The 26,433-nt window shown below is 40.0% G+C and overlaps 1 protein-coding gene across 4 annotated transcripts in view; it reads left to right on the plus strand.

The window, feature by feature from the left end:
* dym (dymeclin) overlaps nucleotides 1-20,727 on the plus strand; it is a 51,820-nt gene extending 31,093 nt beyond the window's left edge. For 3 of the 4 annotated variants that reach the window (XM_014988584.2, XM_014988585.2, XM_088010897.1), the window contains exons 15-17: nucleotides 8,073-8,255; nucleotides 11,570-11,683; nucleotides 19,423-20,727. In XM_014988584.2, coding sequence (XP_014844070.2) covers nucleotides 8,073-8,255; nucleotides 11,570-11,683; nucleotides 19,423-19,572 — 447 coding nt within the window. In that variant the 3' untranslated portion in view covers nucleotides 19,573-20,727. Of the gene's footprint in view, nucleotides 1-8,072; nucleotides 8,256-11,569; nucleotides 11,684-15,012; nucleotides 16,539-19,422 lie in introns of those variants that run through there. The other variant, XM_088010898.1, reaches the window with a different exon arrangement.
* The last annotated feature ends 5,706 nt before the right edge of the window (nucleotides 20,728-26,433 follow it).

Consider the following 26,433-nt stretch of genomic DNA (forward strand, 5'->3'; position numbering starts at 1 on the left):
AAAAGAAAAGATAAAATCACAGCCTAACAGGACAAGGCCTCCAGCCTTGCAGCACCAGGCTCCGTCCGCCTGTTTCGCGAAAATTTTGCGCTAGGACTTTCGCTGTCCTACGCGGATTTTGTGCATTAATTGGTTACCTGTTAGTCTAGAATTTACAGGGTTAAACAGTGAGAAAGAAAAAGAAAGTAATAAAAAGATAATAAAATCACAGCCTAACAGGACAAGGCCTCCAGCCTTGCAGCACCAGGCTCCGTCCGCCTGTTTCGCAAAAATTTTGCGCTAGGACTTTCGCTGTCCTACGCGGATTTTGTGCATTAATTGGTTACCTGTTAGTCTAGAATTTACAGGGTTTTATATACGCGCAATGACTCCCAGTCACTCGCAAATACATAGAAGGCATCAATTGCCATAAGCAACTGTAAACAGGTGGGTTTTAAGTTGAGATTTAAAGGCACCCAGTGTTTCAGCTGTTTTACAGTTTTCTGGAAGTTTGTTCCAAATCCGTGGTGCATAGAAACTGAATGCTGCTTCTCCTCGTTTGGTTCTGGTTCTGGGGATGCAGAGCAGACCAGAACCAGAAGATCTGAGGGGTCTAGATGGTTGGTACAGCAATAACAGATCTTTAATGTATTGTGGTGCTAAACCGTTCAGTGATTTATAAACTAACAACAGTATTTTAAAGTCTATTCTTTGAGCTACAGGGAGCCAGTGTAGGGACTTTAGAACTGGTGTTATGTGCTCTATCTTCCTGGTTCTAGTGAGAACGCGAGCAGCAGCGTTCTGGATCAGCTGCAGCTGTTTGATTGATTTATTAGTCAGACCTGTGAAGACGCTGTTGCAGTAATCAATACGGCTAAAGATAAACGCATGGATGAGTTTCTCTAGATCCTGCTGAGACATTAGTCCTCTAATCCTGGAGATGTTCTTCAGGTGATAGAAGGCCGACTTTGTGACTGTCTTTATGTGGCTCTGAAGGTTCAAGTCAGAGTCCATCACTACTCCCAGGTTTCGGGCCTGATCCCTGGTTTTCAGTTGTAATAACTGAAGCTGAGCATTGATTCTAGTTCGTTCCTCTTTAGGTCCAAAGATAATAACTTCAGTTTTGTTTCTGTTCAGCTGGAGAAAGTTTTGGCCCATCCACACATTTATCTGATCTAAGCATCTGTTCAGTGATTGGATGGGTTCAGAGTCACCTGGTGACATCGTGATGTAGAGCTGTGTATCATCCGCGTAGTTATGATAGCTAATCCTATTTCCTGCTATAACCTGAGCCAGCGGGAGCATATAAATATTGAAAAGAAGGGGTCCTAGGATTGAGCCTTGGGGTACCCCACATGTGACCTTTGACCTCTCTGATGAGAAGTTTCCAATTGAAACAAAGAAATTCCTGTTCTTTATGTAAGATTCAAACCAGTTGAGCACTGGACCAGAGAGTCCGACCCAACTCTCCAGTCGATTCAGTAAAATGTCATGGTCAACAGTGTCGAAAGCTGCACTGAGGTCCAACAGAACCAGCACTGTGGTTCTCCCACAGTCTGTGTTTATATGGATGTCATTGAACACTTTTACAAGGGCCGTCTCCGTGCTGTGGTGAGCACGAAAACCAGACTGGAAGGAGTCAAAGCGATTCATTATTGTTAAGAAGTTATTTAATTGTTTAAAAACTGCTTTTTCAATAACTTTTTTACTCTTGACTCTGCAGCTGAGTTGGAAACCGAGGAATGTCGGGGAAGGACAAATAACAAAAAGGAGGAAGAGACGAAGAGAAACTGAAAGAGATGTCAAGTGTCCTCTGGTCCTTCCAGGATATGCTTTTTTTTGGGGAGGGGGGGGTTAAAAACAAGTGCGCAAGAACAGATTGGAAAGTTGGAGAGGAGAAGGAGGAGCAACCAGCATATTTAAATCCTGTCTGGGTTTCAAGTAGACCACGGACCTCTTAATCTTATCCTCTTGACAAACACGCACGCAGGGCCAGGCAGTCGTCTAGCTAGCCTATTTTCATGTGACCTGAATTCCCCAGTGTGGCATTTTTTCCCCTGCCAGACTAATCTCATTAAGCTGGGTGCTGAGCTGGAGAACAAACACACCAGGCATTCCTCACTCCTACTCTTGCCTTCCTCTGCTCCTTTTGTCTCCTCCTTGTCGCGTTCGTTCCGTCTCCATCAGTTCCCCCACACACACTCCCACCCCTCGGCCCCTCGTCTTGTACGTTCCCATTTTGGTCGCTGTCTTCATTTCTTCTGCCTCCTCTTCCTCCTACTCAGTTGTCTCCCATATGTGTGCCTGCTTTCTGTCTAATTATGGCCTGCCACTGCAGAACAGAGGAGAGCAGGTCTAGCTAGGCAGCGGTGTCGAGGAGGGAGAGCCACCTCTGCCTCCAGACATACAATCAGTCCTCATTATGGCTGGCTGTCCTGCCTTCCCCCTGCCTCCTCATGTCTAGCATGTGAAGCCTTCAAACACCTTCACAGGCTTGTGGAAATCAATGCAATACATTATTGCATCTGTGTTGCAAGCCTAATTCACAGTCTATGCACAACAGAATGCTGTTATTTACAATTATCCTAATCCCCTGGCTACTTATGAAAGGCTGATTGTGTGTGTGATGTTGTGGGGTAGAGGGGGAAGCCGCACGGCAAGCTAAGTTATTTATAAGATAAGGACTAGTTTTCAAGCAGGGCGTACAAGATGGAATAAAAAATGCTACCACATGCTGCTCTGTTGCAGATGGATAACCCAGATTGGACGGAATCTCGGCTTCCCATCGGTTTGTTGCGGCAGTCTTGCCAGGTTCCTGTTTTGAATGTGCTATCGCCAAAGCCACAGTCAAAACAGGTCATCAGAACAATAATGTTTTCTGTTCAAATCAAACCTTGACTGTAGGTCATAGGTTCAAAATACTGAGATGGCGCGCGGAGATCTTTTGAGTCTTTTCAAATGGAAGCGCTCATGAGACGAAAATGTCATTATTCTAAATGTGATTTTAATAGAGTTGCAAGACTCCCAGAAGAGGTCAAGAACAAACTTTCCCTCTAAAGTTGTAGAAAAGATGACTTTGTCTTCAATCTAAATAAAAAATAAATAAATAAATGGGGAAAAGATGTGAACATAAATATGTTTGCTGGCTCAGTACTTTCAAAAGGCTCTTAGAGATAATACGTTACAATAAATTGTAGCTTTCAACATCCTTGTGTGGACTACTGGATGTTTGGGATAAAAAGTCTGCTTCAGGATATTATTCTAGATCAAATAAAGGAGACAATTTCCAGAACAGAAAAGGTGTTCATCGATGTTCAATCATTCCCTGTTTGATTGATTTCTCTCATTTCTGAGCTCCTCTTACATCATGAGTTGGTTAGAAGTTGAATATCAATTTGCGTTCCTTCTCATCTCTGCAATTTCCAGGCCAGTATTGAAAAAAATTTTTTAATGTCCAAATTTTTTTTTTTCCTTTGCTACCTTATGTTCCTTCCTTCCAGTTTCTGCTTTTTCCTGGTGCCAGATTCATAATAAACTTTGGCATGTTATATTTTACAACCAGGCTGAAGGACTGAGGTGTGGTAATGTCAGTAAATTGATGTGCACACACAATATTGGAAAATTCTTCCATCTGTATGAATTTCACAGTAGATTGCACCGCTAGTCAGTCAGTATGTGTTTTTTGGGGTCAGTGATATTTTTGCATGCAACATTAGATACTGAATTAAACATGTATGCCTATTGTTTGCTATTCCCTTGTCTTTCAGATCTACTTGACTCTTAATCTTGTTTACATTAGCAGCGCACTCCTGGTACTTAACCATGTAGCAGCCTTTACAGTAGTTCATTTCACTAGAGGTCCAGGATGATCACAGAAACCTGTCACGTATTGTGTTGCTCTGTGTTTAGTCAGCCATTAGACCGCTTTCATGAAAAAGACACTGCATTAGACTAAGCTGCTTACAATGTTCTTGACTCCTGTGATCTTTTAGTCTGTGTTTTCTCCTCTCAGCCTCGTCTTAGCTGCTGAGCTGCCAGCCTTTTAACTCTAAACGGCCCGAGATGCAGTATGTGCTGATTTGGCTACCGTTGCTGAGTGTCAAAGTTGTTCTCAGGGTTTATGAACAAGAATGTGAACAATGAATAAATATTTAAGATGAATAAAATAGGAATAGTTCAAGACATTGATCAGTGTTTTCCACATTTTTTATTTCATTTACATCTCATTGTCAAACATGCTCACTGTTACCAAACATTGGCATCATTGTCAGGGGGGGCAAACCATGTATTTTTCAAGCGTAAGGTTAGGTTTGGAGAATTTAGTTTTTCACGTGTGCCAAAGAGCAGACGGCGCTGTTAACTGAGCAGGGTAAAAACATGACGTGAACTGGCCCATTAATGTTTCGGTCCCATAAGAGATGCATTCATTCACTCGAACTATGTTGCTATTCAGACATTAACTTGGTTGAATTTCACTTGCGTCAGATCTTTTGAAGTTATTTCCACAGACATTGTCCGTTTGAACTTTGCTGTGTAGCTCAACAGACGCAGTGAGATGGTGGTAAAAACCCGTTTGAATCACAGAGCGTCAGCACACGTACACTAAGGATTTCAACCGAAACAAAACTCCTCAGGGCTCGCTGGCAGCTATCAGCCGCTTTAATGTGTACCTATTGCTCCATAATTATCATTTAACACTCTGTATAGAGCGACATTTTAGAATTAGATCAAAAAGGGTGAAATCATCTCCATGAAACAACCAAAACAGATTATGTTCTCAGAGAGAACAATCACTTTTTGATTAATTTATCAAATTATGACTACTGAGGGAGAATGCCAACAGGATGTTTATTTAATCTTGTAAACAAAACAAACAAATAAAAAAAAAACTTAATGGAAGCCACTGGCCATTAACTTGATTTACTCTAATTGTTATTTGAATCATCTCACCTCTTTTTTTTATGTTTTGCTTTTTATTAAAACATCATTAGATTTGGATGGACCAGACCAAATGTTTCTGTTTATCTCATTGTGTGTTTTAGTTTCATCATTTTGTAGTAACTTTCACACATGTTCCTGGAGATAAAACCCAATTTTACATTCCATATTTTCCTGTCTCTTCTGTTTGGGTCCCATGTTGGGACTGTGAGATGTGCTTTGTTTATCCCATCCAATTAATAACCTTTGAAAACCTTTAGACCTATTCTGAAGACGGTTAGAACAGATATGGCAAAGTTCAGAATAGAGACCTGATATTTCATTTTTAATATGCAATCTATGATGGTGACATTCAGGCTTTGTTTCAGCTTTGAGGCATTTTCCCCCCAAGTTGTCTTATGAAGACAAAGCAAAGCAGTTTTGTTGGATTTAGATTTTTGTTTTTCTTCTGGATGACATAATTATTTTCGCTGAATCCTTTTGGACTGTTTTTACAACCGTTGTCATATTTGTGGAAATCCTCTATCTTCCCCTGAACTTTGACAGTTCACAGCCATCTGTTTTTTACTTTCCCACGGTGTCTGCATTTTTTTTTTTTTTGTTTGTGCCACCATGATCATGGCAGACGGGACCTTATCTAGTCATGGTGGCGTCTGTCTGGCTTGTAGACGCATTGTTATGAATACAGTAACTAAAGGATGAGATATAATCTTTATTCCCCAAGCCAAAAGTTCTTCTGTTAGAGCAGATTGTTTCATTTGGGGAAACAGCTTGCTAAGATTTCTATTGATGATTGAAGTATTTTCTCAGAAGTTTCTTTTTTTTTTTTTAAGCTGTCAGCTCTCTTACTTTGAAACATTGCTATTGGGCTACAAAACTGATGTAAATTTTGGTTTAAATGGTCAAATTACTTGAGCAAATGCTGGCTTTGTTAGTTACAATAAGCAAAACAGACAATTCTTGAACTTATCGAGGTGTTTAGCATTGACAGGTGTTTCTTCCTTTCTGAAGAACTGGTTAACACTTGGATACAGTTTACAAATCCTCGTACGTTTGGCCTCGTTTATGTTTTATTTTTTAGTAAAATAAAAGAAGATGAATCGAGAATAACTCCTTCATGACAAAAATAGCAGTCACCTGGTACTTTGCAGATCTAACCCAAACATCTTTCTCAATATGTAAATGTGTCTGCAGTTAAAAACACTTCCTGGACCACATAAGTCGCTGCACTCGTGTTGTAAACTGAAAATTATGACCCAACATAGAAACTGTCTGTTGAAACGAGGGGGAAAGATTACGATACTGTTCTAAGAATGTTAATCAACACAAAGTGTGGTAAAACATGTTTGTTTCCAGCCAGACGTGTCAGAATGTGAGAAGAGTTCAAACAAAACAGGATGATTAAATGAAAAACAAATACAGGTAGGTAGAGGAAGGAGTCAGACCACAGGCATACCATGAAAATAGGAAATGCGCAACAGAAGAAAAAGAACCAAAGCAACTCAACCACAAGGAAATGAGTAAAAGAGGTGGTGTTTACATACGGAAAGAAATCACACTGAAGACTGCATTAATAGATGAAATGGATCATTATTCCCCTTCTTTTCACTGATCATTTGTTAAACAGGAGGGAAAAGAAAAGAATGCCAAACATGTTAAAACTGTGAAGCTGTAGCTTTTATTTTAACCAACCTTTCATATCCTCAAGTCGTGTTACGTTTGATCTTGAGAATGTAACACTCTTGCGCTCAAAGCCAGAACAAATCAACAGGAATGGGTCCTGAATTCAGAAATCTTGAAGATTTCTGTACTCAGAATTTCACCTGATTTCCCCTGATTTCTGTAGAAAAATATAAACTTGTACTTAGTAATGTTGGGAATAATAAAAATGTTTGGGGGTTAAAAAAATTAGGCTTCAGGTTTTAATCTCTAGTGATTATTTAAAGTCGCATCTTTCATTTGATACATCAAAATATGTTTTAGTTACTGACACCGAACCCACAAATGAAGAAGTTTTAAATAGGCTTTTAAACTATCTGAAACATCTTATTATGTATTGTAAAGAAGTCCAGCTATAGATTTATAATTTGTGTGAGAATGCCAATAGAAGTTAGCACTGAGGTCAGAAGCCACCTTCAGCCTCAAGGTGTTTGATGATACAAATGGAAAACAACCTCTAACTAGCTAAATGTTTTGTGCTTAAATGTCCTTAATGTTACGAAAACAGCTGGAAATTATTTGATTTTTAACATTTGGAGGAACCTTGAATATGTCTCGTACATTTATAAACCAAGAAAAGTTTCAAAAACAAATTGATTTCATTTTTCTGAGCTTTTAAATCAGTGGAAAGAGACTTTGTATAGCAGAGGTTCACTGTCCTTTATGTCTTAGATGTTTCCCTGCCCTCCTTAGCTTCTCAACAACTTTACCATCAATAGGCCTAAAACAGCCTATTGACATTTAAAAAAAAAAAAGTTCTGTTCAAGCCGGAAAACATTTAAAACAGGCAGTGGAGAGGCAGTGAAGACCGCCGTTTTATGCCGTGCATGGCTTTTGTTGCTGAAAGTGGTTTGATTAACACAACTATTTGGACCCCCGACTTGCGTTTTTCCGACTTCCAGCTGACATATTGTTAATATCCGAGTTCTGGTTTCTGAAAGACAAAATGCTGCTTAGTCGTGACCGTCTCTCTATCTTCAGTTGTCGGATGTGTTGTTTCTTCTGGCTCCATCCTTCTTCTTGAACTCCTCAGTTGTCTTGATTTTTGGCTGCGAGCCTGCTTTGCTTGAGGAACTTTGTAAATAATCCCTCTGAGTCATCCACTTAGCTCCATGCTTTTTCTTCTCTTGTTCTCACCAGCCTCTCCTCCTTCACTGTCATCCATCATTAGTGACACTTCTCAGTCCCCCATGGGAAAGCCGACCATGTCGTGACCTGTGGCTTATAAGATCACCTCTCTGTCCCTGCCTAAGACTCATCTTACTTCTAAGCTGACATTCCTCCGTGTTTATCTTCATCCCTCGTTCCCTCCCTCTGCCATTTTCCTCCACCTTTTTTCACCCACCCTTCACCAAGAGGCAACCATTTAAAGACGCAATAATAAGTAAAACCACTGTATTGTGAAGCCAATTAACCTTTACATCCTCCCCCCCAAGGCGCAGGACCTGAATGTGATTGAGGAGGTGATCCGCATGATGCTGGAAATCATCAACTCCTGCCTCTGCAACTCCCTGCACCATAATCCCAACCTGGTGTACGCGCTGCTTTACAAGAGGGAGCTCTTCGAGCAGTTCAGGTCCCACCCATCCTTCCAGGACATCATGCAGAACCTCGACACGGTCAGTTACTGAAAATGAACAGTGTCTGATTTGTTTGATGTAAGATTTTTGGCTCATCTAACTAACGTTTATTTTAATAATTGATTATTATATCAGTTATTCTGATGATTGAGTTAAAAAAAAATTGCCCCATTCTGCAAATATTTTTCATTTAACCACTTGAGCCTTTTTTATATACAATACTAGAAATATGTGAAAGATACAAATAAACAATTCAGTTCCTGTCTAAAACGCAGTAGAATTCCTTTAGGATGCGCTCGGTCATTTGTAGCGAAGGATGCATCTGCAGCTAAAAAAAATACTTCTAACATTAACATGTGAAAATCTCAGCCCTTTCTGCTTGACTTAACATTTGACATTTACCAATTAATGATTGCATATCAAAAGTTGCTTAATAGGAGATTTTCTTGGTTGAATTTGAACCAGGTGAAGCAAGAACTTTGCCACTTGAGGAGTTTTGGGTAGAACATACTCAAATAAGGGTTATGTTTTTTTATTATTTTTTTTTTTATCTTTGATGCAAAATGAATATATTTTTGTACAGTTTTGGCTTTATTACTATTCTCAGTATGTTGGTCTTCCAGCAAATGACCTTTTTTGAGTCTGTTTACTCCAGTTAACGATGAATCGATTACTGAATTAGCTAGTGATTATTTTAAAAATCTTTTTATCACAAATAATCATTTCATTACAGCGATAAATTCCCATATCTTTTGGGGGGATTTCATTTAACGTATCCTAACACAGAGCACAACATTATAAAGTGAAGGAAATTAAAATATATGTTTTCAAGTCTGGTGTCCACGCTCAGCCTCCTTTACTTGGATACCCTGAATAAAACTCAATACAGCCATTAGCCTTCAGATGTCACCTAGTTGGAGAACATTATTGAACAAAGTTGATGACGAATATAAGGCAGAGCTGTCCTAATAAAGGAAAGCATATGGCACGAATAAAATGCCAATGAATTACATTAAAGTGTGCTATGGTACTGTGACAAAATGTGAAAAAGTTCAAGAAGCACATGTATTTAGATTTAAGGAGCTGTGGATGAAGGACGTAGATTTGTCTTCTGCATCCTTAAGAAAGTCTCTGAACTGAAACATGTGCAAACTGCATGGGCAACACGGAGCCTACAGCATGTGAAACACCCTGAATTAATCAGTTCTGGTGTGTTGAGAGGCTTTGTCTCTTAAAAATTATTGAGTGTGGGTGAATAAAGATAAAGAACATAATCCAGAGCTGTGTTTTATATCTGTGGCAGCCATCTAGGCAAGGAAGTAAAGCTTTCTGCTCTATCTGCATGTGGTTGCTGCATGCATCACCCTGGGGTTCGCCGTTATCCATAAGTATGAGGGAGGCACGCCTGCTAGGAACCCTTGGTTCAGACCACTTCCCTCAGGCTATTCTCTGAAGCTTTCCTCGTGCTTGCAAATTCATGTGTGCTAGCATGAGATCCAGGATGAGAGGCTGTTTCTTTGCTATTCTAAATTAAGCCCATATGAGAGGCCTTCAGAGTTAATGAAAAGATTAGTATTAGATTGAGACGCACACTACACTCATCCTGCAGTAGTGTTGAATTTTATAAAGCAACTGTTGAGCATTAGCAGAGAAAATGTTGCCTGAGGAGGCATTTTTTTTCCTGCTGTTGGTGACAAAGAAGGGGCATAAAAAGAAGAATTGGTAATACTGAGGATTTTTTTTTTTTTTTAATTTTCAAACATTTCCCCAGAGGCACATCCAGCCCAGCAGTAGAAACACAAAATGTGCTTTCCTCAATTTCCTGCTCGAGTGTAAACCCAAAGGGCATCAAATAATTTAAGCTTTGCTGCTGGGCTTTTTCTAAGTGTGATTAAAAAAAAAATGCTGAAATCATGTGTTGAATTTGAATCAGATCCCATTTAACAAAAACAGCATTCATGTAGTTTTGAATTTTGCCTTTTAACCTCTTATTTTTTTACTTTTCCCAGCTACTGTTATTTATTATTTGGTGCCAAATGCATCTTCTGTAGTCCTGCACAGTGTGGAAACATTTTTGTTCCTGAACCCGTAGATGAAATAAGACTTAGATGTGTCATATTTTTAATACTAAATTGATCATGCCATTAGTTTCATTATTTTGTTAAGGAAGCAGGGTTGTCATTCAGTCGTGGTTTGTTGTAAGGTCGTGTAAGTCACTGTTTCAGTAGGACAGACCTACAAGAAAGCAGAAGTGCACATGCATTACATTACTAGCACTACACATGCAAGATTGGCCACTTCATCAAGTGAAGTAACCTGAATGGGGTCAGATTTCTCTCTACAACATGACACACCGTAGAGACAATTTACAGATTGGTGTCCAGGCGGTGTGATAAATAAGTCCTCAAGGCTTCTCAATCAGGAAGACACAATAAACAACATTTAATCTAATTGTGTTTGTGTGCTTTGTGGCACGAGAAGTATTGACAAGAAAAATTAGAGTAATAACTGCTGAACAGTGCTTCCACGAAGATATTCATTGCCTTGATGTTTAGATCTTTAATTCTGGAAGCTTCTAATTTCTCATACTGAGAATCTGGGCAGCTCACAGTTGCATTTGCGTTTTGGAAACATTGAAATTTGATTTAAGAATTACAAAATATACAAGTTTGCTTAATTCTGGGTCTTTATATGCAAACTGGCAAGTGGTCGTCAGCCTGCATAGGATTCCCACAGTGTAATGACTTAATAAAAATACCAAGTTTTCACATTTTCACAGTATTTACTAAAACAGAGCATAAATTACATAATCTAACAACTTTTTATTTAATAAAGAACCTACAATATTTTTCATACTTCTTCTAATAGTAATATAATGACTGATCTGTTATTTGATACTTGTACTTAATTAGATAAAAATACACTTAGAGGATAACACATTTATGTTGGAGGAATTACTCAGCCTGTCTGCTCAGATGGCTAGCCAGCTGTGGTTTTGAAACAGTGCTACATTAATGAGTGCTGGGAAGTGCTGCTTTGGTTTCCACACCAAGACGTTTCATATTTTTTACAACTAGAAAATTCAAAAAATGTAAGCGAGATAAAAGGATACTAGCCTTTTTTCACATAGTTGACTAGCAAATACTCTCGCTTCTCATTGATATGCCTTTGAACTGTATGAATGGTATGATGGAAAATTTTAGACATTCTCAAAACCATAACTTGTAAAAACCTTGATATGGGAAATCTGCCGAATCCTACTCAAAAGCACAATGTGGTTTGCGCATCGCCCTCCAAACAACTGCAGTGTAAGTAAGTTCCTGATTGTCTGTCTCCTGTTACGTGAACTTTAGGTGATAGGATTCTTCAGTCAGCGTCTGGAGCAGGCTGGAAGTGACCTGTCAGTGGAGAGGGTTCAAGAGGTCATCATGAAAGGAGCCCAGGCCTTGCCTAAAGACAGACTGAAGGTAAGATAACACATAGGACACCACGACAGAGGTGATTGCTAAGGAAGGCTGTCTGCAGATAAATGAAGCAGTACATGTGTAACGTAAACAGGCCGTAGACTGCGAGGTTCTGCTTGTTGCATGGTTGCTCACGAGTCTGTCTGCACAGACGAATGGGGAGAAGTATTAGAAGTGGATGGGGAAGGGTTCAAGGAAGAGATAAAAACGGCTACCGAGACCTGAGACAAAAGACCAAAGCCCAGTTCTCATCAACATTAATGCATATCTCCCGTCCATCTCTGCTGGCCTGCTACATGTGAACATGTAATGACATTTCAAGGATATGGGATGGGGGAGCTCGGGGGCACTTTGTCATGGACACATAAGATTGTAGGGAGAGGAGCGGGAGGGGACATAAATCTGCCACTGCGCCTCGTTACCCTACACTCCTGGCGGGTTCGCTAACCCCTCCCCTCCCAAAGCTCCTCCATTAATCAGTGAGGGAATATGTAACCAGGGGTCTCCACACAGCACTCCCCACCAGCATAGAGGCTCTTAATTGCCTGTTTCATCATGTGTTTCATGTTCTATACTTGGCGGCGGGCTGCAAGGCATTTGTCTCACTTGCCGACACTGAAGAGGGATGGTGCGTCGCCATGAGTTTATGTGGGTTCCCCCGTCTCACTCCCAGTCAGCACCTCGAAGCATTAATGCAGCAATCAGCCATAAATCCATAGAATTATGCATGTGTGTAACCCTCCTCTGTCCTTCAGAGCGGTGCACATGTAGAAAACACCAGCTGAAATGTACATGTATGTGATTCATACTTCTACATTTGTATGTTTTTTGAGTTTTTCTTTTGACATGTCAACCGAGTGCACGACTGCCAAGTGTGAAGCGAGCGACTGCAAATGTGTCGTTGAGTTTCACATCGACTCTCCGGCCATCTGAAAGCTTTCCAGTTCCACTGGGTGACGTGAAGTGAAAGAAATATCTGGGCAATGTTTCCTCTGGGAGAAGCCCATGCTGTCTTATGGTACCATCAGTCAAACAACTGTCTCTCCTCTTCTGCCTTGCTTCTCCCTATGAGCTCATCCTGCTGTTGAGCCCCCAATCTAAAGAAAATCCATATGTTAGACGAATGTTGTGCAGAATCGTCAATGAGTCGATAATTACTCCGCAAGAGGAGAATTGGTAACTCAATCAGTTGAGCCTTCAAGGCGGTTGGGAAGAAAGAGATGTGAACACTCTCTGTATTCTCCGATGAAAACACATTGAGCCTGAGCATGTTATTCATCTTGGTCGGTCAATCACAAGTACAGCTAGTCTATTCAGTAGTAAATACTTCCGATGAGGAGGTGCTGGAGTTGATGTGCTTCTGTTTATAGTCCAAGATGAAAGCCAGAGTGGAAGGGTAAATGTCAGATTTCATCTGTTTGTGCGTAAACTTGTTGAATTTTTTTTATAATTTTTTTTAATTAACATTATATTATGTGTTTTTTGCACTTTTGGAAACTAGGCCTAACATCCCTAGTTTCCACTGTTGGCTCCAAAACAGGATCACTAATGCTGAGTAGTAGCTCCTGCCATTGCATCAGGGTTAAGATGTTGTCCGTTTACACAGTAAATCTGCATTATAATCCCTTTTGAATCAGAGGAAATTCCTAAAATTCACAAATATTTAATAAATCAAGTCTGAGAGACTTGTCCCAAAGGAACATTAATCACACACTTGGAGCAGCAGCACTTTATTTCTAAAACTCTGTTCATAATCAACATGGATTGTGGTTATTTATCAATGCAGCAGAACATAAACCGTTTTAAACCCTATGATGTTACCTTTACTTAAATTTTGACTCCCTCTTTTACCACAGACAGCTGTGACCAGATGTTGATGAATTAAAATATTTTACAGTTAAAGTTACTAGTGTAAAGTATAAGCTTTAAACTTTTTTTTTTTAAACTGATGTGACTAAAATACAATGTTTCAAAATGGTCCACACTTCCACAAAACATCATTCAAATATTCCACATTCATGTAAAAGTAGAGCCATTTCCTGGGGTAAATTTCTTGTTTATTGCATTTTTGCTGGATACATTCACTGAACACTTGAGGTGGCGTAAAAATCGACGCCTTTGGATAACTGCAGCAGACGGTGACATCTTGGGGATCACCAAGTCTCCATAACAACAATCTATTTCAGGTCTTTTTGCTCATCTTTACTGAGGTTGCCAGTAATTGTAGAGGGTGCTAAAACTTAGTGTAGGCAAGGCTTGGGCCAGTATGACATTCTCACTGCATGATAACCCTTTATAAATATGCAACGGTTTCCAGTTATTATGTTGACAAAGATGTAAACCATGGTCTTATCGTCTTTGAGCCAGTTGAAAGGCAGTGCACATCCACTGGTGGAAAACTTGCTGTGTCATTGACAGAAAGTTTTAGCACGTCATTTTTTTTTTAAACCTTTAAAACCAGTAAGCAGCCCATGTGTAGTGGAGACAGAGACATTTCAGAAGTCAGAGGTTAAGAAACCCATTTCTTTTTAGACTTTACTAATCAAACAGAACTTTGTTATTGTGAGCAACAAGGACGACTGTTGACACTACAGTACAAAAGGCCGGTCCTTTTGAAGGAGCTGAAAGCGTTCAGACAAAAACGTTGACGTGTAAATGAAGCTCCAGCTGAGACAATGCGTTAAAGAAGGTGTAAATACCCCAAAGACGACCCTCATCGTCTTGTCACTCTGACCCCTCTGTGTTTGTGTGTGTTTTGTCTCGGGGCGTGTGGTGTTTGCAGGCAGGGCTCGAGGAATGTGTTGTTTAGCCTGTCCAGCTGAAATCTGCTTTATTGAGCACTGATAGCCTGCAGACTGTCTGACTCCTCGTGGGGGCGGTGGATGGAGGGGTGAGGCAGCAGGAAAACCAGCTGTCCCTCAGCTACCTGGTGCTCATCGCCACTATCCCACACACCGACGTGTCGGGAGCAGAACAATTAGAAAAACAAATGCGTAAAACACTGCAAGCGTTAAAACATCGGAGACTTTCTAAAATTAAGCTCTTCATCAAATCCTCATTACTAACCCGCCCCTATGATTCAAGCGTCTGGACCCTCCAGATGGTTGACATTTTCCTTCAAAACCAAGCAGTAATCTAGTTACTTTTGTCCTTTTGAAAATAAACGACTGAGAGATTTGGAAAGAAAACAATAAAAAAAAAACAAAAGAAAAAAAAAACAAAGAAAACAAACACAAGCAAGTCAATTTGGAATATAACCTTTGAGTGTTTGTGTCTTTACCTGCATTTGAGTTTGTTTGTTTGTTTGCTCGGGGTTCATATTTGCTCCACAGCTGGATTCTTCTCTGTCTGGTCAAGATCTGGCAGCACAGCCGCCTGCAGAGGAGGAGAGGGAACACAGAGTCCTGAGTGAAGATACGAGGCCAGCCAGTCAGTCTGTGTTCTGGGGCGAGGGCCGGACCCGCAAGGACCCATAACTAACTGATCTGCTCTCGGGCCAAGTGGGTCCGGACAAGAAGCTGATGGGGAGGGGATAAAGAGAGAAAAGGCAACAGAAAACCACGTTAAATATTCACAGAGGAAGTCAGAATAAGGGACGGCTAATAATAATAATGTTGGGGTCGCTGTACTTGTTCTCCACTCAGACTGTAAGGGATGTTTTTGCTGCATATCTAAAATTTCCGACTGCACAAAATCCCCCAGCTATCCCCATCCTATATGGAAGTAGAAGGAAGAGCAGTGGCCACTGTGACTCAGGCATTACTTTGCTCTATTTTATGTATTTAGAGTCTAGAAGGGGTACTCGCATGTGTCTGGCTTTCTTTGTCCTTCAATAAAACCATGACTTGGGGAAACGATAATTTGAGGAAAATATGTTTAAGTGTAATCGTTTCCCCCATTTGAGCTTTTCAGAGCATATCATTTTACAACAACCTCCAGATTTGTAGACATCCCTGTCAGCTGCTCAGCTTTTGTCAAATAAAAATTTGAAATAAACCTTGATCAATCCAGTTAGCTGAATTTTATTAATGTGACACCAGACCTGTTTCCATTATTTGCAGCCTTTATTGAAGCCATTTGGCTGCTGCCTGTAGTTTCAGAGAACCTTTTTACCAGACAGACTTCAAGAACCAGAAAGAACAGCAGAACTTCCCATGTGTTTCTTTATGTAACTTTTGATTACAAAAATAACTGCGAACAAACTGCATCTTGTAGCTTTTGATATACAATCTGTGCTTTTTCTCGAGGACAGAACAGCTGAGAAGGGGGCAGAAATACTTCCATTATTCAACAAGGGATTCTTGATGGGTTCATTAAATGTAAAGAAATTGTTGCTTGTTACAGGTTTTTTTTTATAATATCCTGCAGAGCTAGTGTCTCTTGACTTCTTGTGTGTGTTGTGAAATATGAGGCTGGTTTTAGAAAGTTAAACAATAAAAACGCAAAGAAATGATCTATTCCACCATCACCCACAGCTCCTTGATCTTAATGATTGTCTTGGGGAAGCTTCAGCATATCATGGGGGTTTAAACATTCTCCATAAGTCCAGAAAGGATCAGTAACGTATGTTTTGTACTGGTAAGGTTTTACTTAATATACAGAATAAATTGTAGACTTTGACCACAAATTATGTTCCTTAGTGTTTATGATCAGTAATCCCAAAAAAGCGACTGATATTTGAAATTTTAAAGTGTCATTGTGCATTAACAGAATAGTTTTAGGAGCTTCTGATCATTTTCTTTGCTTTTATATGTCACAGTTAATTACATTACCTCTCGATGCTCATGAATCTTAGCACTACTCCTGAGAAAGAAAGATTTAATTTATTGCTATTGAGATAAAAGCCACATAAATAAAAGGTACTGGTTGAGAAAAAGAAAAGAAAAAACTCTTACTTCCTCTCAGGCTACTGCTGGCATTTTCAGTTGTTTGGGGAAACATCTGTGGTTTAGACAAGACCACTAAGTCCCCTTGAATCCACTGTAGTTATCATGCCAAGCCACTGTATGGTTGCTGTGTTTTTAGCATCTCGTCGAATTGTGCATTCACTGTTGACTCCTCGCTTCCACCTCATGCAGAAAACGGTAACCCATCTCTGATGAACCAGATGCTCATGGTACATACATTCCTCACCAGAAGTTGTTGTCGTGGACACATCAGCAGAACTGACCATACAGCTACCCCGAGCATTCATGACCGGCTCCGACACTGAGAAAAAGCTCATGTGCATGATTGACAACGCTCAGAACATCCTCCTAACATGACCCTCATCTGCAATAGCTGTGCAAATTTACATCAGGAACTGTCTGGTGATTTTCTTTTGACATCGTCTGAAAGTGACTGAAATGTTCGCCGCTCCATTTTCAGCAATGACTGGAAGGTCTGCTAGAATTTCCCCTTTGCACTTCAATAACCACTGATTTTAACAGGTGAAGAATAGCATGTAGATTCAGCTAATATCAGAAATGCTTCATAAAGCTAATTAGAGTATTGTATATTATATGGAGATATCTGCATATTCCCCTGGGCAAATTTAATCAGTTAATGCTGCTTGATGGAACAGCATTAATATCACACATTTTGACAGTATGTTGACATAGCCATGTTTGCTGATTAATGCTTTAATTATCTTAATTAGCACATCAGCATTACTGTGCAGGATCCATATATCACGATAATCCAATCTGGACATTAATCTCCTTGACAACCTTCTGTCACCATGTGGTAATATATGTAAATCAATAAATAAAAATGGGAAACAAATTTTCCAATTAAAAGAAAAAGTTTAGAGCATTTTTTTTATCCCTTAGGCAACAAAAAAAAAGGAGCTGGAGTTGAATAATCATCAGCGTTGGTGTCGTATGAACATTTGCTGAGTTGGTAGACTGAGACAAGTCACCTACACACACACACACACATACCAGGAGGATAGTACAGCTTCTGCATTGTGTCTGGCCGTCACAATGGTTCTGGTGTGTGTGGTCTAGTCTCAGTAGCCTGGCATATGGCCTGTGACCCCGGAGCCCCTCCGTCTGTGTCATTATGATACCGATAGCGTTGCTGTGAATAGAGGCAGTCAGGACTCAATGGAGCAAACTGGGACCATCACATAAAGGGCACAGCGTCTGTCTTTCAGCACAGCCTGATTACTGGACTGTGTGTGTGCACATAACATGCATGTTTAGACGGGAAGATATAATGAGGTGCCCTTGTATTATTGATGCTTTCTGCTTCTGCTGCCTACCTGCTGTTAGGTGGCCTGGCTGATGCTTGGTTTGGTCCACTTGGTGGGCTTTTCTTCTTTTTTCTGGCAGAGTTGGAAAAAGATCACACAGCATTTCATATGAGAAGATCTCAGCGTTTTTTTTTTTGTTTGTTTTGTTTTTTTTGCAAAACAGAATATTATATTCAGCTCTTACTTTATTGTGATCATTACTGTCTTGGTTTTGTCTTTTACATATTTATCTTGGTTAACAAAATGCTATGAAGCATGTAGGGAAGTGCTCCCTTGGACTACTAGCAGGGGCAACATTAATATAACTGCAGATTGTTGTTGGTCAATTTAAGACCTTCTTCACACTTCCCCTAACGTTTCCAGGAACTGTTCAGCTTCATCTGATGACAGCGGACTTGCAAAAGCTCATTTCAACATTGAAAAGCCTGACCCTAGAGTGATCCTGGTGTTCGCATCAGAAATGTATCCCTTGTGTCTGCTTGGCCATCTTATCCCAGTGACACTGGCAGTCTGTGGAGATTGTCTGAAAATGTAGGCGTCTGTGCATCCTCGATCAGTTTCAGCCTGGGTGAAACTGCCGCACACTGCTTAGCATGCCGTTTTGCTCTGTTTTTCATAATCTGATCCAGTCGGTCCACCTAATATTTCAGTGTTTATGGATACATAAAGTTAAAAAATGTTTTGATGGCCCGTCATGTTCTTCGCTGAACTTTAAAGTTTCTTGCATATCTGTACATTTCCTCCGACTGAAATATTTGACCAATCATGAAGAGTTCATCAGCGTCCTACTGTTCTTGTATAAAACGAATTAATACACACAAGCAAACAACTCTCTGGTCGATTTAATTCAACCATTTCTTTAAAGATTTGATTTTCTGTACTTTTCAACTTCTTGAAAGAGAAGTAATAATTGCTTGTGCTGGAAATAGAAAAACACAACATGTTATGAAACTAATTACAGAAGCTACAGATTTATTGTACCTCTGACATTTTTCACACATTTGCAAACAATTGAATCTGTCGTGCGGATGATTCAGCGGAGAAAGTTTCGTGTCAATCAAAAAGTACCCTGGCATGAATCATGCTTCACTTGCTGTGGGCAAAAATATGATTTTTCTTACCTTGAAAAAGTTCTGTTCACCTTAAAACTTCTTACTGCAGTGGAGAGTTCAGTCATCTGCTATCAAGTTTTTAAGCTCCATATAACATTGTGCTGTTTTTTTTTTTTTTTTGTCTTGTTGTGGTTTTAGTCTTGTGTTTGGATCATTAATCCATCCATCTATTTATTTATCCCCATTCCTTTTGCCATTCTTATGTCAATGTCAATCTATCCATCTGTCCATCCACATAGCTCTCCCTTTCCTCAGCGGCAGTCTCCACCTAATGCTAGTGAATCCTAACATTTTCTCAAATCAGATGGGATGTATACTATTTTCCAGCTTCAAGTCTCATGCATTTCCTTACTTTTCCTTTTCTTTTTTTTTTTTTTTTTTGTCTGTGTGAACAGAAGTTTCCAGAGCTAAAGTTTAAGTACGTGGAGGAAGACCAGCCAGAAGACTTCTTCATCCCCTACGTTTGGTCGCTGGTCTTCAACTCCGGCGTTGGCCTCCACTGGAACCCGCATGGCATCGAGTTGTTCAGCATGGACTCTGGCTGATCAAGAAAATAACCCCCAAAGACATTCAGTCTTCATCACAGTTCAAAACAGAATAAAAGGACTAATGAGTGTGTATGTGTGTGTGTGGGAGATTTTTTTTGGTGTGTGTGTGTGTGTGTGTTACCATTTGTAGTATGTGCACGCTGCTTTCAAAGTGCCTCAACCTTGTACATGATGGAGTTCCTTCTTATGCAGCACAACCTTGTATTGTAATAACTGCTCTGCTTCAACACTGTGAAGCCTCATCAGCGCTGGTTAGCGGTGCACACAGCAGCTTCCAATTGTTCCCCAATATATATTTCTGTAGTGGATGCTTGTTTAACAGCACATATCTGTTTTTGTTTGGCCAAGACGCTCAGATTTCTGGCAATGGAGGATTCCCTTTATTTTGTCATTCTTCAAAGAAACGGGTCACTGAGGGAAAAAACAGACAATGCGTACATGTTACACATTTCCACCGTGCAACTTTAGATCCTTAACTATGTTGTAATGTACTGAGTTTTAAATATTAATGTCATATATTTAGGTGTTATTTGGATCCCTCATGAGAACAGCTGCGATTTATAACTGGTTTGTTTGTGAAGTTGCCGTTGGGTTCAAAACAGTCAGAGAAACATAATTTATTATCAACTTTTAGATTAAATATGCAGTGTCCCTGGCTGTGTAATATCCATCGTTCATGTACAGTTTAATTAGAGCTTAATCCGAGTCCCTAGACAATATTAGCCTCCTGCATCACTGTGATTCATGTGATTTCATCGTTGCTTCCAGCCTGACTTCACTCAGTCTTTGTCATTTGCATCTTTCTGGATAGTCTCCCAAGGCAAGTACTTAAACTAGGACAGACACTACATCTCTTGTCCTGTTGTGCATAGCTACAACTGTCTCTTCAGTTTGTTACTTTATCTGCATGTTTAACTTGAGACTTAAGTTATTTATTTCCATGTATGTTGGGTTTTTTATATATATATATATAAATATAAAAAAGCATATTCAAGACCACTAAATAAAAATGTGGCAGGAACTAGGTGAGCACTGCTTTTGAGGCTTAAGGCCATGGAAACCGGAAAATTAGCTTTTTATTACTGCAAATTCAGCTATCATTTTGTCAGTTTTCTTTGAAAAATAGGAGTTTCAATAAAATGGTTAAATCAATGTGTTTGTCTCTCATTATTATAACGTTAATTCTGCACCATTTGCAGAACAACACATGCTGTTTCTAGGAGGTTTTATTTATGCAACCTTTGCATTGAATTATTTGTTGTCTTTAGGTTTAGTGGACATTTATGTTCCCCATAGCTTCAGGTTTGGTGTGGATAGCTCTTTCACCTTAAATTAGATCACTTTAAAACTGTATTTGGTATTTTAATTCAAAGTCAAACTTACTTTGGTCCCAAAGGGGAAATTAAATGCAACTCATCCATGTTTCTTTAAAGAGTCGTTGTACATGGTGATGATTCTGAGCTGGAAGATCTCCTGTACGAGTCTCTCTCTCTTCCCAGTTCATACGTGCACCTGCTCTTACTTTTCTTTGTTCACTCTGACCAAAGAACATGATTTTTCTTTCCTGTGCATTAAACGAGACCCAAGAAACAACCTCAAACATTCAATAACATTTTGAATGTGCCTCACACGTCAACGGGAATGCGTCTTGCGTCGCTTAATATCATCATTTCTCCAGAAGTGTGAACACTTCCTCTGCAGACTCTGAAAAATCAAGAGTCTGAAGGAAAAAAAAAAAAAAGTTTTTGACAATGGCACCCACTGTGCTGTCAAAGAGAGGCATGCAATTCTCTTGGGAAGTGCATGCCTTTTGGCTCTACTGTAATGGTTTTCCTGCCTGAAATTTTCCGGCTCTCAAGGACAATATAATGGATGTGATCTGATGTAAAGAATGCTGCACTGTATTTTCAGCAGAGGCCTGACATTAGGTTACAGTGACATAGGACGCTCAAGGAGACTGAAAGCGCCTTCTTTCTGCGCTTCCAGCCTCACCTGCTGTATTAATGCAGCGGCAGATGGTTGAACGGAGGTTTCCACAAAGTGACATGGCTCTCCTTGTTCCTGTATGCAGCAAGGGTCGACTTCCTGCTTCTGTTTCAATGGGAAGATGGATGAAGCATGGGATTATGGGATGGGTTGTATGTTTTCTACATGTCCTGTGCTTTCTCCTGAACTGTTCCCCGACTGGAGGCAGTGTAACTCCAGAGCCAGAGGTCATACCCAGATCAGTTTTCTACAGAGAGTTATCAAAAGTGGGACACTTTGGAGACCGGCTTGCTAAAGTGCTGCTTACCCCCCCTGTGACTCGGAGCTCATTAACTTGACTGATTGCCTCTGCAACAGTGGGAGGTCTGTAAGTTCAGCAGTTTTAGGATGAGGTCAGATCAGGAGTCAACCTCGATAGCAATATGAAATGCGCTCAAAAAGATTTTAAATATGAAAATGAGTGGGCACATAACCACCCACAGTCCTGCAGATCTGACCTGGAATGAGAACAGACTCAGTGGGCTGGACGGCTGAAGTAAAAGAATGACAAAAGAAAGATGTGAAGACGAGACAGACACACTGACATGATCTTGATGTCTGCAAGATATCATTTAACTTGGGTGACAATACATGGAATGACAAACCTCTGGTTAAACCTTAGGGAAGACTTTTCGTGTACGTTGAGTCCTTTTATTCTCCGAAACCACAGTTTTTCAACTATTGAAATACTGATTTACTTGGGAACAGAGTAGAAAATTTCCTTAAGCATAACTAGCCTTCCAAGGTCAACAGTTGGGCTCGCAGCTAATTAAACTACAATCTAGATCGACTTAAGAGTTTCAAGCATTCTTCTTCCTTCTACTTGTTAATTCTTCACATTTCATGACATTTGGCTGTGTAGATAATGTGCTAGACAGACATTGAACAGTGATCGCTAACTCATGCTCTGCTGCGTGTACCTCGGATATCTTGGATCCGGAAGTGACGTCATACTAAGGTTAGCTGCGTCGGATTTGCTAGCTGTTGTGTTTGGTGACCAGGTTGGACATATTTCTGGATATTTCATCTCTGGGTTTTAAATGCAATGATCAAACTGGGAAAATCCAACTGGAAGGTAACCTGGAAGACTTGAGTTTGTCTGCCAATTCTGACCTCAAAATTCAATATGTCTGCACATACTTTAGGGCTAGGAAGTTGAGTACTCTGCTTTTTTTTTTTTTTTTTTTACTTTTAGAGACTGCTTTGTGTCAAATGCTTGGTTTCTTCACTGTGCTTTGAGTGTTTTCCACAGCAGTTTTGTCCCCAGCTTTGAGTAAAGAGGTACCAAATCAAAGCTCTGGCAAAGAGCTGAGGCCCACCCTGGACATGCTGTTCACTTGAAATTTATGTTTTCCGTGTATTTTCTAATGTTCTGTTTTTATCGCTGCGTTGCCTCCACCCCTATTTTTTAAACGGCTATGTTTAATTAATTGTAGGTTTTTGCACTACTAAATGTCAATCTGGCAGGTTTTTTTCTTGCCTGCCACAGCAATGAAGACTCTTGCTCACTTAGGTTTTCCTCATATTGTGTACAACTGTATATTTCCCACTGGAGTTGTTGATAAATGGATGACACTTTTACCCTACACAATGAAAAGAGACAAATTCAGCTTCTTGCCTTTAACCTCAGGCTTTTTCTTTTCTTTTTTAATTATGCGCTGACATTTACCAGCGTGGGCGTTTTCTTGCTCTTTCCTTACAAGTTATCAGATGTGCAAGCGATGTAAAAAAAAAAAAAAAAAAAAAATCCTCTTCTATCTTTTTAATTAAAGTTGTCTTATTTTCATCATTCTTATCTTTGTAGAAATTCATTCCCTATGCCTTTATCCTATTTTGAGAACAGCGGTTCAGGCAGTAAAACTCAATTGCACATGCATGACCCCTTGTATGGAAGCAGTGAAGAGTACTAGTACATTTTTTTGGTAAAGGCCAGAACTCCTATCTGGAATATTAATTGTCTCTTTTCCTCTGTAATGCTTTTTACCCCACTGCATGCTCTGGATACTATTAGTTCTTCGGGTCAATTTAATAGATTTAAAAAGCTCATTCAAGCATTCTGCAAGTTTAAAGTTTCCTGCTAGAGGAGGAGACTAAGAGCACATATGTGCTGAATTCAGAGCTGATGTCTGCTACAGCCTTGCTTGGGGTTTAATGGGAACAAACAAGCTAATCAAACATAACTGATGATATCTTACATTTTAGGAACTTCATTCAAGATATTATTAAAAAAAAACAACTTTATTTTGAAAGGAAATGTGTCCAATTAATAAGATGATATTTTCAAGGTTCTTGCACTGGAGTATCCTCCTAAAACAGTTATTTTAAGGGCTTGACTAATTGAAAAATGTGAAAATTCAAGGATTTTATTTTATTTTTTCCCTAAACTGGAAGTGGGTACATTTCTTGTGTATTTTCTCATAACCTACCCAGATTAAAGTTATGCACACACACTGAAAAGTATTCATTCATCTCAACTAATATTTGGTTAAAAGTCACTTGCCAAGCTAAAGAGGAAAAAAAACATGTTTTATTTATTTTTTTATTTTTGTAGCTTCTGGCATAGTTTGGATGGAGAATTGTTTGAGTTTATTTGAAGTGGTTGGCTTCCTACCAGAGAATTTCAAACATGTTGCCTAATTTTTCAGTATGTTTCAGTTTGGGGTCATTATCTTAATGTTAAACTGGCTTATCCAGTCCAAAACAGGTCTTGATTTGTGTTTGGGATCACTGTTGGCACATCTACTGGTGTCCAAGCTTGCAACATCTAAAATAATTAATCATTAATTTATTCTCATTTCTCAAAGCACCAGTACCACTGGTAAATAAATAAATAGCCCCACAGCTTTATGCTGCCACTGCCATGCTTGGTATTGGAACAAACATTCATCTTGTGATTGTGGCAACACAACTGAACTTTATTGAGCCTGATCTAAGAATGTTTTTGTGAAAAGCTGCAAATTTAAGGCAAGCATCAAAAATTCTCAGTCGGGGTCAAATGGATAAAGCAGACTAATGAAGGGTCTCCCTTGTTTAAACTGAGCAAACGTTGCTTTAAAGTCCAATCTGTGACAGGAAGCCAGATCATGGCCAGAAATGGGGCTAAAAATTGATCCAGAATCATGCCAGAATTCTTGTTGTGCAGCAAATCTTTCAAATTGTTATTTTGTAAAAGAAGAAAAAAATCTGTATAAAGCTGCGAGTTGTATTATAATTCCACCCTCCATTAAAAACTGTTCAAATGTATCAATAAAACGCTCAAAATGAATGTGGTATTTTATGTCCGCCTCCGTGTAAAGTGATTGGATCTGCGCGTCATGTGCGTAAACGGGATTTTAACATGGAAGTGGTTTGTTTGCAAGCAACTTTAAGGAAGACGCGCACAGCTCGGCTCAACCATGCTGCAACAGAAAACAGCCTCTCTCTCTCTCTCTCTCTCTCTCTCTCTCTCTCTCTCTCTCTCTCTCTCTCTGCGGGCTAGACTGCAGACAGACTCCTGAGCCGGACTGACATGGAAAAGGGTTAGATAAAACTGGCTACTTCCTGGAGTCTGGAAAACGGTCTCATGCGCTCACAAAAGGAAGGGAAAGAGGAGATGTGAGGGAAGGGGAGGGGACGATATACGACTGTGGCAGCCAGTCACTTCCACAAGTCCTTCTGATAGACCCCCCCCCCCCCCCCCCCCTCACACACACACACACACACACACACACACACCCGTCCCTCGACTGATTGTTTCCAGACTCCAGTTAAAACGCTGCTGCGTCGCTCCTCCTGCTCGGCGCCAGTCGGGGGGGGGGGGGGGGGGTTTAAAGCCGGAATGGACTAACTCCCAACCCGTCCACGACCCCCAGCCCCCAATCCAGCACATCCCGACCACCACCACCATCATCATCATCATCAGCCCCCCTCCACCCTAAATGCCCTCCAGCGACTCTTTCACATTAGCATACTGCTGAGTGCACCTCCTCCTCCTCCCCGGACTGATGTCTGTGGGGGCACCTCTGTGGGCTGCAGAGGACACACACACACGCGTGGATTGTAGACCAATGTTATTTCAGATTATCTTGAATTCTTCCTCATACATCTCGACGTACCTCCAAGGCCACCGAAGGGTATCTTTAGGTGACAAACACCGAGCGATGCAAGATTGTGATAAGAAACGGAAACAAGTTATATTAAAATATAACGTCTGAAAAATGCAGCATCCATTAAAATTAAGTGCATCCAGTTTTCTTCGCTTAATTAGGAAATTGTGCCCACCAGTATAAATCCAGCTGCTCTGTGAAGGTTCCAGAGGTTTGTTGAAGAATTTTATGGAACAAACAGCCCGACAAAGACAACAACAACAATAACAAAATCATAGCAGAGGTGTGAAGCAGGGTTGGTAACAATATCCATCATCACAAAGCTAAAAACAATATGGCGACCAATATGATATGGCCATCCACTTAAACTATCAGAATAGAGTTAGCGTGAGCCAAAAGGCTCACGCTAACTCTGGATGAGTTCATTTTTCTCTCTCTTTGCGATTATGTATTAATTTATGTTAGTCTGTCACATAAAATATTCCAAGAAAAATACATTGAAGTGTGTAGTTGTAACTCGACAAAATGTGGAAAACTTCAAGGGGCGTGAATGGAATTTGCTAGAATGAATTCACTAATTTAAGTGTGCTTTGTTGTACAAACGAAAAACAAATTCGGTCAATAAAGACACCAAGAAAGTGAGCAGAGATGCGCATTTGCTGTCAAACGAGAAAGGATTTATTTTAATGTGATGGAGTAATAAAGGACAGTAAACTCATATTTGTGCCGTTTGAAATTTAAAGGACCA

Source organism: Poecilia mexicana, unplaced genomic scaffold, assembly GCF_051168715.1.
Source record: "Poecilia mexicana isolate PSO_F unplaced genomic scaffold, ASM5116871v1 scaffold_12, whole genome shotgun sequence".
Taxonomy (NCBI): domain Eukaryota; kingdom Metazoa; phylum Chordata; class Actinopteri; order Cyprinodontiformes; family Poeciliidae; genus Poecilia; species Poecilia mexicana.